This window comes from Erpetoichthys calabaricus, chromosome 4, assembly GCF_900747795.2.
Source record: "Erpetoichthys calabaricus chromosome 4, fErpCal1.3, whole genome shotgun sequence".
Taxonomy (NCBI): Eukaryota; Metazoa; Chordata; class Cladistia; order Polypteriformes; family Polypteridae; genus Erpetoichthys; species Erpetoichthys calabaricus.
In genome coordinates, this window is record NC_041397.2 from 265,369,913 (window position 1) to 265,388,506 (window position 18,594).

At 39.9% G+C, this 18,594-nt stretch overlaps 1 protein-coding gene and 1 long non-coding RNA gene across 4 annotated transcripts in view; both read right to left on the reverse strand.

Moving 5' to 3' along the window:
• Positions 1-714: 714 nt before the first annotated feature.
• Positions 715-18,594, reverse strand: part of LOC127525802 (PWWP domain-containing DNA repair factor 3B-like) — a 202,652-nt gene continuing 184,772 nt past the window's right edge. Inside the window, exons 1-4 of one of the 3 annotated variants that reach the window (XR_007934810.1) lie at positions 2,524-3,037; positions 1,916-2,081; positions 1,435-1,807; positions 715-1,100 (exon numbers count right to left, since the gene is read on the reverse strand). Coding sequence is in view for 1 of the 3 variants with exons in the window: in XM_051926775.1 (XP_051782735.1) it covers positions 1,598-1,807; positions 1,916-2,081; positions 2,524-2,621 (474 nt within the window). In the remaining 2 variants the exon portion in view is untranslated. Of the gene's footprint in view, positions 1,101-1,346; positions 1,808-1,915; positions 2,082-2,523; positions 3,038-18,594 lie in introns of those variants that run through there. The other 2 variants (XM_051926775.1, XR_007934811.1) reach the window with 2 other exon arrangements.
• Positions 6,750-16,900, reverse strand: LOC127527621 (uncharacterized). The gene is made up of 3 exons (XR_007934813.1): positions 8,117-16,900; positions 7,548-7,730; positions 6,750-7,315 (listed from the first exon to the last, which is right to left on the reverse strand). It is a non-coding gene; the product is annotated as an uncharacterized LOC127527621 (long non-coding RNA).

Here is an 18,594-nt window from a genome sequence, read left to right on the forward strand (position 1 = left end):
GCTGGAGCTCGGAGCGGATCAAGCCAAGCCCCCCCCCCCCCCCCCCCCCTCCCGGCACTGCTATATATTTTGGCTTTTGATGTGCCGCGGAATTCTAGGAAGAACTTTGGTGTGTCGTAGGTGAGAAAAGGTTGCGGAGCACTGCCTTAGAACAACAAGGTCCTAGCTGTGAGTCATGGTTTTAGAATACTGAACTTCAAAAGTTTTGACTATTTATCAGGCGTATACAATCCTTTTCTTTTAATTTTGTTCCCATATGTAAAACCTGCATTTTAAGTTAAAAATGCAAGTGTTATTGAAAATGTGACTCCTAATAAAAGATAAGTAAGAACCATATTATTCTGGAGTAAGTTTGTAAGTGAACAGCAAAGCCTTGATCAGGACGCTCAGTTTCCAAGCTATTTTATCTAGCAAAGTGCACACCATTTGTAACCATGTGGATACGAGTGGAGGCTCTGGTCACATCTATCAGTGTTAATACGCAAGGTGATTGGACCAGCACCACTTAAACAGAACACTCAGTATTATCACTACCAAAAACAAGATTTTATTAATAATTATTCAATATAAATTGTTCAACAATTTCAAGAAATATTTACAATTATCAATAATGATTGGTCAGTTGAATTGAAAGAAAGAATTCACAAAGATTAAATTTAACAAACAGACTGATCAAGAAATACACTGAAGTATTAAAACAACAGCATGCCCGCTTCTATAAATTATATATAAATAAAACAACAATGTAAAATACATAACAACTGTACAAAGAAGTTATAACAATTAAAGAAAAAATCCAGATGACATCAATTGTCTAAAAACAGACACGCAATTATACAGAACTTAATCAACAATCTTTAACAATAACAGAAAGTGTCCTTTATTATTTACATCAATAGTTACATTAAATATATACAACTTTATTTTGCACAATCATTTTAACACACAGAAATAAAAAAGGCAAAAGAGAAGTACAGAAAGAGACACATTTATTTGAGTAGGGTTGAGATGTAATCCTGAGTTTAAATGCCTCAGTGGTGCTTTCCTTGTGCTTCCAACTGTTGTAAAACAAGTACAGTTTGTCAAACTCTTCCCTCTCACTAAAAAAACAAAACAAAAACAACCACACAAATGAACAAATTCTAATCATACCAACCAGAAACACTTCTGCAATTGTCATTTGAAACCACATTTCTTGACCTTGTAAAGTTTAGAATAAATGCTACATATGGCATACTTCTAAATGTAATTTTACCAATACTAAAAATGTACTAATGTACAGTTTAAATGTCACTTTAAACATATATATTCACATTTATATATATTTAGTTTATATTCTTGTCTAAATTCACAACAACTATACGGTATTCTGTTTAACAGAATAATGGCGCTGAAAAGAAAAAGAAAGGACTGTTTATTTTCCACATGACGTACCACTCACTGTATGCTGGTCCATCCATGAACAGATTTTCTGTCTCTGGCAGTGAAATCCTCTCAACTGTTTGTACAGCTTTAATAAGAGCCCATCAAAAACACAGCAAAAGAGAGGATGTTACTCATAGACACACTTTCTGTACTCATTAGAGATTTACGAAGGCTAATTAACCTCTGGCATCAGCACATCCAGAATGATGCGAACTCTGTCAATCCTCTCAAAAGTGCCTACAGCTCTTGACAGCACTTCATCCAAGAAGTTGTAGAGGCCATCTATCAGCTCCTCATCTTCTATATAAGTCATTACCTGGTGACCTTTAGGATTTTCATAATTTGTTAACCATTTGGACGATACCTTACGAGATACAACAGCCTGTTGGACAAGAAAATACAAGTGTTTGGCACTATAAAGTCATCATAGCTCTTTGCTGCCAGATAGATTACAATACCAAAGTTTTACTTGTCATCTGAACTAAGTTACCAGCAAGTGATCATCTGCTCCATGGTCCTTTATTATGAACTCTAACAGTTTTTCATGATGAGTCCTCCTGTAGGCCTTGCTGATCTCTGCAGCTGCAAAAATCTGAGCCACTTGTTCTTCAGTCAGCTGCCCTTCTGCAGCCACACAGCCAGCCTGCTCTCCTACACTGTGGACACACATAAATAAATGCATCAGACTGTCACATGTAGTATTTGTCTTATGCAAGCTGTCTGGTTTTGGTCTGAACAGTTGTGTTTTCTCGGAAAAGTGGACACATTGGAAGACAGTTGAAACTGTGAGGATTACTCTGTGGATCACTACAAAAACTCCTGTTAGATGTGATCTCAATAGCTTTTCTGAATACATTCATTACTTCAGAGTATTATGATTGCACCAGTCCGGACACTGGCTAAAGTAATAGGCAAGTCACAGAAAAGCTTTGAAGATATTTTTATTCTAACCATCAAAATAACCAATCTAACACTCCCCATGTGACAACGGGTCAAAAAGCTTATGACAATCCTTCATACCATGTTCAATTTTAATGCTTTTACTCAAGTTGAACGAAGTATCAAACCACAGTGGTAGACTAAGTTCTACATTAATACCTTGGTGTGGCTGTATCAGTATATTCCTCAATGAGTTCACTGCTGCCATGATCTTCTTGGTCCTGACTTTTAGACATTAAAATATTGATGTTATTCATTTAACAGAAAAAAAAGAGTGCCAGTAAAAGTTTACCTGTATACACCAAAACAAACACTGGTGTATTTAAAGTGACACTATATGAACTTATTTAGACATTAAAAAATGTAAAATTCCAAGCTTATTTAAACTATTTTCCCCTGGTTGGATGTGAGGTGTCACCTTTGATTGTCCAAGCATCCCAAAAAGGCGCGTCTCCAAAAGCAGGGTACCCGCACCGGCACTCAGCAATGGTACACTCAGAACAAGTACCAATATCTGTAAATTATTCTAACAAGGCACAGGTCATTTGGCACCCACTAAACCAGACCATAGGAGATGGCCACATAAAATTATGGGATAAATTGTTAACAAAACAAAAAGGAAACACTGAATATTTACCACCCATACTCAGCCTGGGTTAATGGGAAAAGTGGGATACACGTACCTCCGTAGGAAACTGCTGTTCTGCGGTGATCTCGCAAGTGTTCATTTGCTCATATATACGAGCGTGAAGAATACAGTCACGGATGACAGAAAGGGCACAAAAACACATCTGAAGATTTGAAGTATGGACGGAATGTCTGTGGTATTTTTGATCGTGATATGATCCTGTTTAAAAAAATGTAAAATAACATTACAGCGTTTTAATCGAACATCTCACAAATGTAAATATGCACAGAATTAATAGGGAACCAAACTACTGGCGGTGATCTACTAGCATTCCACTGAGCACCGGAGAGGGGGTGGGTATGGGTGGATGTTGCCCGTGAAACTTGCTTTGCGTCGTTTGAAGATTTGCCGGCACCGCTGAGTGCCGGGCCACTTCAAGCACTGAATATGCATCAATTACTACAGCGAAAATGATTATTAATACAAACGTGAATACAATATATATTAATATTTATACAAATGTACAATCACAACGACGAAACAAAATGTTGTTTGAAAAACACGAAGAAAACTTAGCAATTGCAAATTTCATACGTTTAAATTTAGAAGCAAACTTACTTCCATTGTCAGAAATAACAAACAATTCGTTTCGTCGCTTCTTCTTTGGTCTAATAGAGTTTCTTCGCTTCTGCTATTTCAAAAGAAACTCTATGAGGCGGAACCTCAAAGCGGTAGGGATCACTACCTGTGAAAAGATTGGTGGAAGTTATACTTGATAGACAACTTCAAACGTTGAGTGAGTTTTTGATTGTCATACTTTAACAACAAACTCATTCGTTGAAATTCTGAATTAGCCAATACTATCCACTTCCATTTACAGTTATCCCGCCTTCAGATCCGCCCATAATATCTCCGGTCTGCAGCAATACCCTTCTCTCAAATCCCCGTTCGAAGCCCGTCATGACGCAATCTCAGTAGTACTATGCATGTCTGAGGCTTCGAATCTGCTCGAGGCTTCGAAGCCTCAGTTAACCTAGTGCGTATGTCAGAGGCTTCGGTGTCACGTCACGATCTCAGTACTCAGCATGTCTGAGGCTTCGGCACCCCATCAGGATGCAATCTCAGTACTACGCATGTCTGCTCAGTGCTTCGAACAGCAATGCATGGGGGCGGGACATTTCCACTCCTCATGTCAGCTTACTGCTTCGACCCGGGAGTTAGGAAGTTATATTAATTACATTACACTGCATATTCCACCACTGGGTTACAAAATTTCAACAGAGTTGTGATTGGTGAAACAAATCTTTCTGGATCATCAACACAACTGAAATTATTGTGCAGTACATTACTTAGTGTCAAAATATAAAATGACAAATTTTGCATATTAAAATGCTGACTATTAGAATGCATAAGAACAGCTGTACTAATATGGTTCAAAACACTTCCTTCACCATAATACTCTGGCTGTTCTCATAAATATTTCAGTCTCTGTGTTGCACTGCCTCACTTCTATAGTGAACAGTGTTATGCGTGTATTCACTGAATATAGAAATCAACATATATATATATATATATATATATATATATATATATATATATATATATATATATATATATATATATATATATATTTGCAGCTGGAGATCCACAAAGGGAGAAAAAATGTATCATGTATCATAAAGTAGTTTTTATTCCTGAGCTTTCAACCCCTGCCAGGGGTCTTCATCAGAGTTTAGACTTGCAAGAATCAAAGGCAATATATAGCAAAACATTATGTGGATGGGGGTGGCTAAATCAGTGTGATGGGGGGGGTATTGGGTGTACAGTTTATTTATTATGAACATGTTCTTCTTAAGTTTACATATGCTGGATTTACGTCCAAGTGTCTGTTGATTTAGTATGCGTGTAGATCAATGAAAGTGAGTCCTTTCTTCTGACGGCATTGCGATGTTCCTGTATACGTGTTGCGATTCTTTTTGAAGTTTGTCCTATGTATACCACTGAGCAAGAACTGTGTGGAATACTATAAAGTGCATTTCGTGTTTCTGCTATCGATTTCTTGTTTTTAGCATTAAAGAGGACCGTGCGCAGATTGTTCGTGGGTTTGTGTGCTATTCTGACGCCTGACTTGGCCAGGATGTGCGCTGTACCTTCTGACACCTTGTGGTGATAAGGAAGTGAGTGCCAGGTGGGGTGGGAGTTCTGATTCAGTTCAATTGTTTGCTGAGTTTTTTGGCGTCTTCTGTGTAAGCTCCGATTAACGAATGTTTTTGAGTATCCGTTTGAAATGAAAAGATGGAAGAGATAGCGTCTCTCATTCATTTTTGTTTCCTTCGTATTACAGTGGGTGTGGACTCTTCTGAATAGAGTTTTAACACAGCTCCGTTTATGAGATACCGGGTGGTTGCTGGTGAAGTGTAATATCTTGTTTGATATTCTATATGTTCTATTTACTGTGTTATATGTTGTTTTTATACTGTTTGCTACGATATCACTGTTTCTGTCCCTTCTCATAAATATTCCTTTTCTTCCTCAGGTTCATTATTACTGCTATAATTACTGCATTAATGTTCAATATGTCTGTCAGTCAGTCAGTCATTGTCCAACCTGCTATATCTAAACACAGGGTCACGGGGGTCTGCTGGAGCCAATCCCAGCCAGCACAGAGCGCAAGGCAGGAACAAATCCCGGGCAGCATGCCAGCCCACCGCAGGACACACACATACACCAAGCACACACTAGGGACATGTTAGGATCTCCAATGCACCTAACCTGCATGTCTTTGGACTGTGGGAAGAAACCGGAGCACCCGAAGGAAACCCACGCAAACACGAGGAAAACATGCAAACACCACGCAGGGAGGAGCCGGGAAATTAACCCGGGTCTCCTTACTGTGAGGCAGCAGTGTGATCAAGATGTATCTAATGAAAATATGTGTCTTGTTTCATGTGTATGATGAAATGGTAGATCTAGCTAACGTAGAGGGTTTCATTAGTTGTATTAGCTATATTATGTTACAATAGGTAAACTGCAGGTCTTGTACTTTGAACGTTAGGTGATATACGTGTATCAAGTCTTATTTGCGCATGCTTCGAGATACATGATTAGTATGGGCTGCTCTTACGGTAAACAAGAATAAATGTTTTCGGCAAAGACAGATTTTTTTTGAAATTACTATAAATATGGATAGCTGCCTGCTCTTTGTTTCCAGTGCATTAGTAGATCTTCATGTCGGCGTCTGTATCAATCGATGAAGAGTCTACAGCGTCGTCATTAACAAGGCTAACATGGGGTGAAGTAATTGACAGTGCTGATAAAAGTAACACACGACATATCTCAGTGACATTTGGCTTTACCTCCCCTTCATCATCTCACGTGCACTTTTAAACAAGTTTCAAGGTGTCGTTTTGAAACATTTGTGCGTCAAAAGCTCAGCGTCTCATTTCCAATGCACGTGATGATGTGGATGTGTAGCGCCAGTTCGTATCAGTACACTGTAAAAAAAAATTCTGTAAAAAAACGGTAATCTACTGGCAGCTGTGGTTGCCAGCATTGCACTGTTAAAATACAGTGGGTTACTGTTATTAAAATTAACAGCAAGATGCTGTTTTGTTAGCAACAGCATACAACTGTTATTTAGCAGCAGGATACTGTTTTTTTAGCTACAGCATACAAATGTTATTTAGCAATATATAGCTGTTAATTTACATTTTAATCGCAACCCAATTATTCTAAATTGCAAATGCTATTACACCCTGCATTTTATATTTGTGTAAAACAAAATAAATAAGGCCAACTTATTGTTTTAGTCCTTCTTTATTTCCATTTAACATTATATTAATTGTTAAGCTGTTTTTTTTTTTTGCCAAAAAATGTGAAAAATGCAAGCCATCATATTTTGGAGTGCATAAACTATGGTGCAACAAATAAGCAGCCATAACATGGAGAAATACAAAGATGGCTTAAGAAAACAAAAACAATTTCGAAATGCCTCAACTTGACATTAAATAATAAACAAGCTTCAAATCAAGCTTCAGGGACAAATATATATAAAATAAATCAACAAAAGGCTTTATCAAACACCAGTCCTTTCTGGATATAAAAAGTAGAATACTAAAAAATATATAACAGTATATACAAACCACTGTAAAAAAAAAATTTTAAATAAAGTGCCACTCAAAGTCCATCAATGTTTTTAAAAGATTTGACACTTTCAGATTGACTGTCATGGTCTTCTTTTGAACAGTTTTCCCAATCTTTTTAGATGTCACTTTTCCTTTTGCAGCCTTGGTCCCTTTTTCTGGATTTATTCCAACAAATTGTCTGAAAAATAGTAAGGGAAGACTTTCTGTGATCAATGTTTTAAAACTTTAATAATAAAACAAGATTTAAAAGATTTACACAGTAGTGTAACAGCTGGTTATTTAATACATTAGCTAATGTTATGAAGTGTTACCAAACTTACAGCTTAAACCTTTAAAGACCCAGAAACTTTAACTTTACTTTTTAAAAATACTATTATTACCATATTATTGAAAGACAAAAATAAATTTACCTTTGAAGGAATTCCAGTGTGGATGCTGCTTCCTCTTGATATTGCAGGTTGAAGATGTAATACAGTGAAAACAAAGCAGCAAGTCCAGTGAGAAAGGTTGGTTGCACACCCTCGCAGATTATTCTGCCCTCCAAGCAATGATCATCCATTGTTTCATCCACTGCCCTTGAGTATCACTTGGACCTTAAAGGAGTGTACAGATCATGTTATAAACTATTATCCTTGGAGAGCTAACATAGAAAAGGCAGTGAGAAAATTATGCAAGCCCTGACAAAATCCTATAATATTCATATTTTCCAAGACAACAAACCTTGCAGTTTCAATATTTTAGCCAACAAGCCACTAAGGTTATGATATGCAAACTAAACAGCACAAACTCGTTCAGGCATCACATAAAATATTTTCTTCAGTTTAAAAAAGTACACTTTAATCAAACTTTTTTTATACAGTGGCCAGAATGAGGCACATAAAGATGGATGTTCTCCTAATGGTAAAACGTTGTGCCAGCCAGCCTAGAGTGTGATCCTTGTTTAGTGAACATGCAGACATGTCATATTTCATATACTTACCAAGCAGGATCAATCGAGGAGTCACAGGTAGGTTACCAGTCTTCTCAAGGTGGCAGACATCTATTGTTAAAGATAAGAATTAGAAATTAACATCTCCAAAAAACATATGTGCTAATAATATTTGACAATGTACCTATTAAAACAAGAATAGCTTATCCAAATATATACTTCTTAACTTATTTACCTTTTTGTTAATACTGACACAAAATACATATTTTCAACATTTAATATCTGTTTGTCTATACAGTGCACAGAATAAGAGTCAAAATGGAAGACTTCTAGATGCACAGCAAAAAAAAAAAAAAAAAAAAAAATTCTTTTGGTTGTTCACTCAGTTATATGGAATTAGATTGCTTTAAGACAATAAATTATCAAAGCCCTATATATTAACTTAATGGTGCCTTTGTAGTTTCAATGTAACCATTTTCTTGCACAGTGTAGACAAACAGACAATTTCTTTATTAAAATATCAAATATTAAAATTTGTAGTCAAATGAGTCCTATAAGTATTTGATTGAACCATTCCTACACATTTGTTCATAGTAAGAACTAATAATAATGTATGGTAAGAACTAATAACAATGTATATAAAGAATAACTTACATTTTCTGGAAGAATAAGCCCATCTTGATTCTCTGCAAAGTGAGCCATTAGGAGTTGAACAATGAGATGGGCTGAATCAATGGCTTCCTCCTTGGAAAGAACTGCCTTAACTTCTGAATTAGTTGGCCTGGTTTTAAAAAACTCCACAATGCTCCTCCCACACTCTTCGACAGAAAGTTGCAGATTTTTAGTCAAATGAACAGTTTGAATAAAAGCGAACTCTTACCTGTTAGCAACACGATGGCAATTTTAATGTAGTATGGCAGTTGCGCAGATTTTTGAATTTCAAACACTTTGCTTTCTGTGTGTAGCCACCCAGCTACGACGATGGTCTCTGTTTTAATTGATCCGTTACCCACATGTTTTTATAACGTTATTTTTAGAAATACTTTGCATGACTTTTACTAATTATTGCTTTGTCTGATTAAAACATTATAAAAACTCCAATGTAATATTTTTAAAGATATGACAAACATAGATAAAGGTGCAAACTACCTCGTGGTGATAATACACGTCGCACAAATCGAAAAATATGATATAATACCGTTAAATAACAGTGACATACTGTTGTTGTTCGACCACTGATGTCAGAGGGGGACACTTTTACATTTTTTTTTGTGCACTGGGTGGTTCCATTAGGCACCCACTGTTGGGACTAGGGGGGGTGAGAAGTTAAAAGGCTATCTGTATTTATTAATGGTATTTGCTGTCCTGCAAGAGAATCACTGCTTTGAAGTCTGGCCTTGGTAGAATGTCTGTATTTACCTGGCTTGGAAATATTGGTTCCTAATCAGCATATCTGTACTTATTAATGTTTGGTAACCATACATTTTGTTAACTTGTGTTTTTATTAATTGTTAAACCCAGGCAATTTAGATGTGCCATAGATTAAACTGTTTGTCCAGGACTGACAACAGAGGGGTGAAGTAAATATAAACTGCTGGCCAGCAGAAGGCAGAAGGGAGAGTCCACATGAAACGCTGCCAAGACACTCGGACAGGGTACAGGGGCTCGCAGACAGACAAGGGTACCTGGCTGGCACGACGTGAGGCACAAGGACGGCAACATATACTTCCAGGGAGGAAGAGACAGCTCCACAAGGAGACGCCAGTTGTAGGTCCAGCGAAAGAGGGAAGCCGCATGAGAGGACCAAGCGAAGCTGACAGACGAGAAATGAGGCGTGCCTAGGTCCCAGCAACACAAGGAGCCCAGAGTGGAAGAAAAAGGGACAACAAAGAGACGCTGACAAGGAGTCAACAATTTGACACACCTTCTGCCAGGTAACAGAGTGCATCCATGAACAATTAAGTGTTGGGGTAACACAGTGCCCAAACTGGACTCTGCACCACTAAAGGTTGTATCCTACAATTCTTGTTTTTACGGACTTTTAGAGTGTGGACTGTGTATTTTCCTTTTAAAAAAAGGTCATTAATTCCTGATACGTTTAGGTTCTGTTATGTTCGTTTATCTTTTTAATGTACCTTATATTGTCTTGTACAATAGAACTTACTGTTGCTTTTTTCTAAATTACTGTTGTGTATTTCATTGTGTGTTTACTCACCGCCCAATTTAAAGAAACCTGTGTGCTATTATTGGTAAATTTGAGGAGTTCCCAGTCTCTTAATAAAACTGGGTGGCGTAGTCGGATATTTTAATGGTGTCTAAGTTAGATTACCTATAAGTGTGACCAGACCTCTGTGACATAATTTTGGCAGTAGTCGGCAGGATTGGGCTTGTGAGTAACACACTTGGAAGTACTAGGCATTTTTTTTAAATCCATTTTTATTTAGTTATTGATTTTGTGGGGTAGTTTTATTGTGTTTTTTCTATTTTTCATCATGATGATGCCTATTTTTGCCGGTGCACCTTGGATTGCCAAGTTTAGTGGGGAAAAAGGTGATTTGAAATATGCTGAGTGGAAAGAACAGATGCAGGGGTTATTAGAAGCTGCTGAATATGGGGAGTCTCAAAAGGTCAGTATTGTGATGGGAGCATTGACTGGGGATGCTAAACGGGAAGTCAGTGTGTTGAGTGTGGAAGAAAGAGATAGGGTTACAAAGATTTTTCTTGTTCTAGATAGATTATACGGTGACCAAGTCCCATTAGCTACTCTGATGTCCCAATTTTACTGTTGTGCACAAAGGACTAACGAACCTTTCAGAGCTTTTGTCCTTAAATTGAGAGAACTTCATTGCAGGTTACAACAGCGTAGCCCAGCCCAAGCCCCCTCTGATATACAGCTGCGAGATCAGCTCTTGTTGGGCCTCCATGACAGTGGATGCGACAAGCACTACGGACATTTGTGCGCCACAATCCAGATAAAACTTATGGGGAAGTGCATCAAGAGGCTCTGCTGCTGGAAGGGGAATGTAATTATACGGGACACAGGGAAGCAACTTGCGGAGCTATTGGTGAGCTCTCCGCAACTAATTCTCATTCACAGGCAGACTGGAGACTAGCATTCAAGGCCGAGATTCTGGGTGACCTGAAAACACAGATGAAGGAATGGACTCAGGAGCTGCTGAAGGAACTGAGGCCAGCAGTTCCACAGGTTGATGCTGCCCAGCCATTCGCACACTCTCAGCCAGATAGGAGGCCTCACACTAACAGCCGTTATGCCTGGGATTCACAAGGTAGGCCCATTTGTAATCAGTGCAGACAAGCAGGTCATTTGGCACGGAACTGTCCATCCTCTAGTGGGCGCCCTACTTTTGAACTTGTGAACCCTGCAGCTGTGGGCCAGATAGCAGGGTTGGGCAGTGAAACCCGAAAGGCAATATCCCCTCTTATTGTTGAATGTCCCGTGGTACAGGTCACCATTGAAGGGAAAACCTTAAATGGACTGTTAGACACTGGATCCCAGGTTACCCTGATGCAAGAGAGCTTTTTCAAGCAGCATTTTGCAGATAACATAGAAGTTGGGCAGGCCCCGTTTCTTCTAACCCTGAAAGCTGCCAATGGGTTGGATATCCCCTATACAGGGTACGCCACAATGGATTTTGAGGTGGCTACAGTAAAGTTACCTGCAAGAGGGGTTGTGATTGTGCGAGATGAGGTCCAGACAAGCCCATTGCTGATTGGAATGAATGTAATCTCTGCTTGTTGGCAAGCTGTTTTTCAGGCTCCAGAGTCACCAGTGGTACTATCTCAAGCAGCCCCCAGTACGCAGGAAGCAGGGTCTAACAGCTCTGCTGTGTGTCGACATGCCATGGCACACCGGGAAAATGGATTCAGCAGATACAAACAACCAGCCTTCTGCCATAGTGTGAGGGTCCCTGCCAGAGGGGGCACGAGGGAAGAATGGGTGAAGGGACGTCTGCAGAATCTACCCAATACAAGTCAAACTGCTAAGGGGAGGATGGATAAGGCAGTACAACATAATACAGCTTGGCATAAGAAAGCTCAGGCTATTACATTGCTTCCTGGAGAAAGAGTATGGCTGAGGAATAGAGGTAGACAAGGAGAAGGGAAGCTGACAGGTTGGGGGAACCAAGAACCCTATGTGGTGCTTGGCCAGGTAGGGGATTCTGGGGTGGTGTATAAAGTGAGACCAGAAGGGGGAGGTAGAGAGAAAAATGTGCACCGTAATGCTTTAAAGCCTTATTGTTTGTCTCCACTAAGTACTTCAGCTACCCCAACGGCCGAACCATCTCCACCTGGACTTACCATATATGGGTTTTGGACAATGGGAAACCCAGCCTCTACAGAAAATAGTGATGTCCCAGAGGGGGGAGCTGTGGAGTTGCGCCGATCGAGGAGGGAAAATTTGGGGAGACCCCCAGCCCGTTATAGAGAATAAGAAGATTAAACTGATTGTCCGGGACTGACAATGGTTAAGTCTGGGGGGATGTCAGAGGGGGACACTTTTACATTTTTTTTTGTGCACTGGGTGGTTCCATTAGGCACCCACTGTTGGGACTAGGGGGGGTGAGAAGTTAAAAGGCTATCTGTATTTATTAATGGTATTTGCTGTCCTGCAAGAGAATCACTGCTTTGAAGTCTGGCCTTGGTAGAATGTCTGTATTTACCTGGCTTGGAAATATTGGTTCCTAATCAGCATATCTGTACTTATTAATGTTTGGTAACCATACATTTTGTTTGTGTTTTTATTAATTGTTAAACCCAGGCAATTTAGATGTGCCATGGATTAAACTGTTTGTCCAGGACTGACAACAGAGGGGTGAAGTAAATATAAACTGCTGGCCAGCAGAAGGCAGAAGGGAGAGTCCACAGGAAACGCTGCCAAGACACTCGGACAGGGCACAGGGGCTCGCAGACAGACAAGGGTACCTGGCTGGCACGACGTGAGGCACAAGGACGGCAACATATACTTCCAGGGAGGAAGAGACAGCTCCACAAGGAGACGCCAGTTGTGGGTCCAGCGAAAGAGGGAAGCCGCATGAGAGGACCAAGCGAAGCTGACAGACGAGAAATGAGGCGTGCCTAGGTCCCAGCAACACAAGGAGCCCAGAGTGGAAGAAAAAGGGACAACAAAGAGACGCTGACAAGGAGTCAACAATTTGACACACCTTCTGCCGGGTAACAGAGTGCATCCATGAACAATTAAGTGTTGGGGTAACACAGTGCCCAAACTGGACTCTGCACCACTAAAGGTTGTATCCTACAATTCTTGTTTTTACGGACTTTTAGAGTGTGGACTGTGTATTTTCCTTTTAAAAAAATGTCATTAATTCCTGATACGTTTAGGTTCTGTTATGTTCGTTTATCTTTTTAATGTACCTTATATTGTCTTGTACAATAGAACTTACTGTTGCTTTTTTCTAAATTACTGCTGTGTATTTCATTGTGTGTTTACTCACCGCCCAATTTAAAGAAACCTGTGTGCTATTATTGGTAAATTTGAGGAGTTCCCAGTCTCTTAATAAAACTGGGTGGCGTAGTCGGATATTTTAATGGTGTCTAAGTTAGATTACCTATAAGTGTGACCAGACACCTGTGACACTAACCTGAAGTGAACAAGTCTTCCCACAATGCACTGTAAAAAACGGCAACCTACTGATATTTCATGAAAACAGCATTTTGCTGTTAAATTTCAATGTAAATTTACAGAATTTTTTTACAGTGTAGTTATTGCAAAATTTAGTGACAGTTAGTAATGGACCAATCGCATTTCCACGAGATGTAGTCTAGTTTGGTTGAAGAGTTTAATTCAAATACTGATATATGCTGGTTTTACATTGGAATTAGAATATGAATGTACATTATGCAGATTAAATTCCCGATTGGAAGTCTAACACCAACCAGGTTTTCAAGGAGCATTGCCGCATAATCGGAACTATCAAACGCATCAGGCAACGGAAATCTGTAATCCCCAGACAGATGCTGACCAGGTTTGTTATTGAACACGAGACCTGGCGCTGTCCGACTGGCGTAATTGTTCAAGCCACCGTTACGCATACATTTACTTCTAAACAACGGTAATCCGTGCTGGCGCCTAACGTATCTAGTCAACGTTGATCAGATTACTGCAGAATAATTACTTGCTAAGCGTATGTCGATTTACAATGCTTGACATTATTGCCAATTATAATTTTTGACTTCAAAGGTGTATATCACATCTTCATAGAGATTCGGTATTCGTCCACAATGCTCTAAGAGTTTACTGTTAAAATGTGCTGTTAATACAAATGGCCAAGAGGTGTCCCTAGAGAGGTGAGTGTCAAATGCTTCGAAGCTTCGATACGATTTCCGACACAATTGCTTCAAACGTGTTGATGCTTCATGAGGCTTCACTCCGCCCATCACTAGTGTGCTTGGTGTGTGGGTGTGTTTATGTGTGTCCTGCGGTGGGTTGGCACCCTGCCCAGGATTGATTCCCTGCCTTGTGCCCTGTGTTGGCTGGGATTGGCTCCAGCAGACCCCCGTGACCCTGTGTTTGGATTCAGCGGGTTGGAAAATGGATGGATGGATGGATCTTTTCCAATTTCATTTTTATGGCTGTTATGCATTTTCTTTCAAAGTATTTTCTTGGTTACTTACTGAAATATTTGTCTTACAGAAATGGAAACAAATTAATACTTTTTTTTAATTCAAGTGTAATGTCCTAGGCCAAGACAATGATAAATGTCAACAGAAAACTTAAAAAAAGGGAGAGGCATTAAAGATAAAAAGAAATAATCATTCTAATATTTGACACAACTAACAAAGTTATTTACAAATTTACCAATGAATGATAAATAATCCTGCGGTGGGCTGGCGCCCTGCCCAGAGTTTGTTTCCTGCCTTGCGCCCTGTGTTAGCTGAGATTGGCTCCAGCAGACCCCATGACCCTGTAGTATAGCGGGTTGTGTAATGGATGGATGGATGATAAATAATCTTGGGATGCAATACGAATGTGGAGTGTTACAGAGACCAATCATAAATGAGGGTACAATGCCTGTCGACATGGTTGAGGTTCAGAATATGAACAAAATGTTCCTTTTTTTTCTCCCTGGGTTTTTAGGGGGGATAGTATCACAACCAAGGACAGATCAGGGGGGTGTGCTGGAGGGGCAAATTGGCCTTGCCTCACAATCTCATTGCAGACCTGTGATTGTCCCACCTGAAACACAATGGGGGACCCATTCCCACTTTGTAATCGTGTTGCTGGAAATGCCAACATCAATGGATATCCCTTTGCTCATCAATCATGCTACTCAAATCACCAAGGGGTACCCCCTTGTGCTTCTTCAGTCACACTTCTTTAATTGTGCTGATCAATATGTCAAGGGGGACTCCCCCTCCCCACTCTTTCAATGGTTGACTGCACCATCAGCCTGCATCACATTGTTAAACTCGGGATTGTGCTGCTTGAATCACCAGTGGGCCCCAACATGCTAGTAATTTCCCCACCAGCCTAAGTGTTCTAAAATTGTCCTTGATAGTTTAGTTTATCACAATTTCAGTAGCATCTGCCCGGATAAAAGGAGAAGTGTCTGTGTGTCTTGTCTATTTGTCCGTCTGGTTGCTATGTCTCTGTTATTTCAAAAGATGGCATCTCACTGACATTTCAGTAATAAAACGCATTGCACTTGTCGATGGCGCATCACAAATATTAACATTGCTTTTACTATTCTTATACCAAATGGCATATAACAGAGACATATGCATTGCACGATGCACTGCAAACATTAATGGGGAGGTCTGTGTTGATTACTTAGAGTTCAACCCATCTTAGACGGGTAGTACAGTTGGTTAGTGAGATAAATATACATTAGAAATATTGGACCAACTCAAGTTGGTGATCTGTTGATGGCACCTAAAACCTGAACAGGCTGAACTTCACGGTTCCCTCTGGCCATGGTGTGGGATTGCGGGGCAGTCCTAGCTCTCTCTGCCCACAGAACAGCCCAAGTGGGCCTACAGGGAAGTGGTTGCTGGTTCCACTAATGCTTTATCTGAATTTAAGGTTTCAGTTTATCCATTCATTTCTTTTTTACCAAAGTCACGTAATTAAATTCAGTTCAGTCTGATACAAAAGCGCATCTTCAGTTAGAAGATCATCACAACACAAATGAATCCACCATAATAAAAGCACAAAGTGTCTCTGTATCTGTGTGTCTGTCTGGTTAATAGATTTAGGAAGAAAAATTAAAAAATAGGCAAAACATGTGGAAAAAGGGACAAAAAAATCCAAAATGATAATAAAAATACCAAAAAAAGAATAAGAAAATTGGTCTATTCTGTTGTCGGACATTAATCACCAGTAAGACCAGCATGATAGCGACTTTCTTGCATCCACTTGGGCCATGTGAATAAAGGTTTATTACACTAATGCTAATGACTGATAGCTTTGCGTGGTGAGTAGTGGATGAGTGAAAATAACAATTAATTGATGTACATATTGGGAAACCAAAACCCCAAAATGACTAGGCTAGAGTCGCTTAACCAGGCCCAATGTGGTAGCAACCACCGCTGCATTTTCAAGCAAAACAATTCAATGACCAGTGTCGTGAGGAAGCGGTAAAAATAACTGCACATTTATGTAGCACTTTTCTAACTACTCAAAGCACTCTCCACGCAGGGAAGACCCAGGACACAATCCCATGGATGGCTCGATGCGAACAGGAAAAGGCCATCATGAAGGAAAAGGATCGGGCGTGTAATATTATACCAGACCAAATGGACAGTCCATGTAGCAAATAAAAGAAACACAAGGTCTTGTTTGATTGCTTAGAGTTCAACCCATCATAGACGGGTAGCACAGCTAGCCTATATAATAAAACACTACTGCGTGTGCGTGTGCGTGTGTGTCCGGTCCCTCCAAACAATCTGATAGGTCAGTTTTGCGTTGGTTGCTCAATCAAACGCAATTGAGACAGACGATGTCAGGCAGGAGATATTTAAGCACAAGAGGATACCAGAGAAAGGCAAAGGAAGAAGAATGAGAGACAGTCTCAAACATGGGAAGTATTTGCAAGAATACAAATAATGTTTTCATAATATTTAATGGGGGTGCATCTACCATTGGTGGTAGTCAAAGTGCAGACAGGAGGCAGGCCTTGAAATGACAGAGTGTGAGAAGCAGTCTTTACGGGAATGTGATGGAAAGTGAAAGCACCAGACAAGAGAGGTTCAGTCACACGCAGAGACAGAAGAAAGGCCTGGGCCAAACACTGAGGGCATGCATAAGGTGAAAGGTTTCAAACTTTTTAAAAATCATTACCAGGCTAGTTATAAATAATGTACCAATTAAATATAGAACAAAATAACATGAAGGGCAAGAAACGGCAACAGGAACTGATCGAGCAAACACATACTGTACAAAGAAATGTGTGGGCACAGTTCAATAGCATTTACTTTATCGATTATTTTTTTTATTGCATTTTGCCGGTTAAATTCAGTATTTGACTGATCATATTATTCCCAGCTATTCATTCATTTTCAGAACCTACATGGACCTCAGTCTGGACCATTTTAGACTTACCGTCCAATGCAATGTGCAGAAGACCAGAATGCAAGGAGAAAAGCCAAGATTACACTACTGGACTGGGAATTAAATACAGGACCCTAGAAATGAGAAGAGATAAAGCAGAGCACCTTTATATTTGATTGATTATGTGCAAATATAAAATAGATAGGAAAACAAACCAGGATAGAGCAGGGTACACTTCTATATCCAGAGACAGACCCATGGGACCGACAAGACATTGAGACCCCCCTCCTCAAGTACTTCCTCTAGTTAGAACTAACTAACTAACAGACACAATAAATAATTAAAGTGTGTTATTCCACTAAAGCCAGATGCTTACTTGTATTTACAGGACATCAAACACAATCTAACAACTTTATTGCACTAGCTCAGTAGATAACACAACATGCATAATTTACATAATGATACTTTGTTTTGGATTGAGTGGAGACTCAGTTGGTTTAACATTCTGGGTGGCCCCAGGTTAGAGTGGCCTCAGTAACTGCAGAATGGAAGATGTTTGGAACCACCAGGACTCTCCCTAAAGTTGGTCATCCAAGTTGGATACGCGTCAAACTGGAAGACTTGATTAAGTCAACGGAAGTCACTGCAAAACCTCCAACTCCCAATACAGCGATCAATACAATGGAACTGGACCATGGACTATGACTTTCCTCGATTACACCTAGTTCCAGCATGTGCTTGATCTCAAGCTCCACTTCAGCTCTTTTTTTCCTCGGGAAGACGATACGGACGTTCTCGGACTATAACCCCAGGCTCTGTCACAATGTCGTGCTCAACCAGAGAGGGCCTTCTGGATTTTTCACTCACTACCTCCAGGACAGACAGGATAACTGTTTCCAGCTGCCGTCGTTGTCTGGGATTTAAATCCACACTGAAGTTAAGGCTAGCCGTGTGAGCAAAGAGTGAGCAGGGCTGACCGGAGGAGGGATTGGGATCCCTG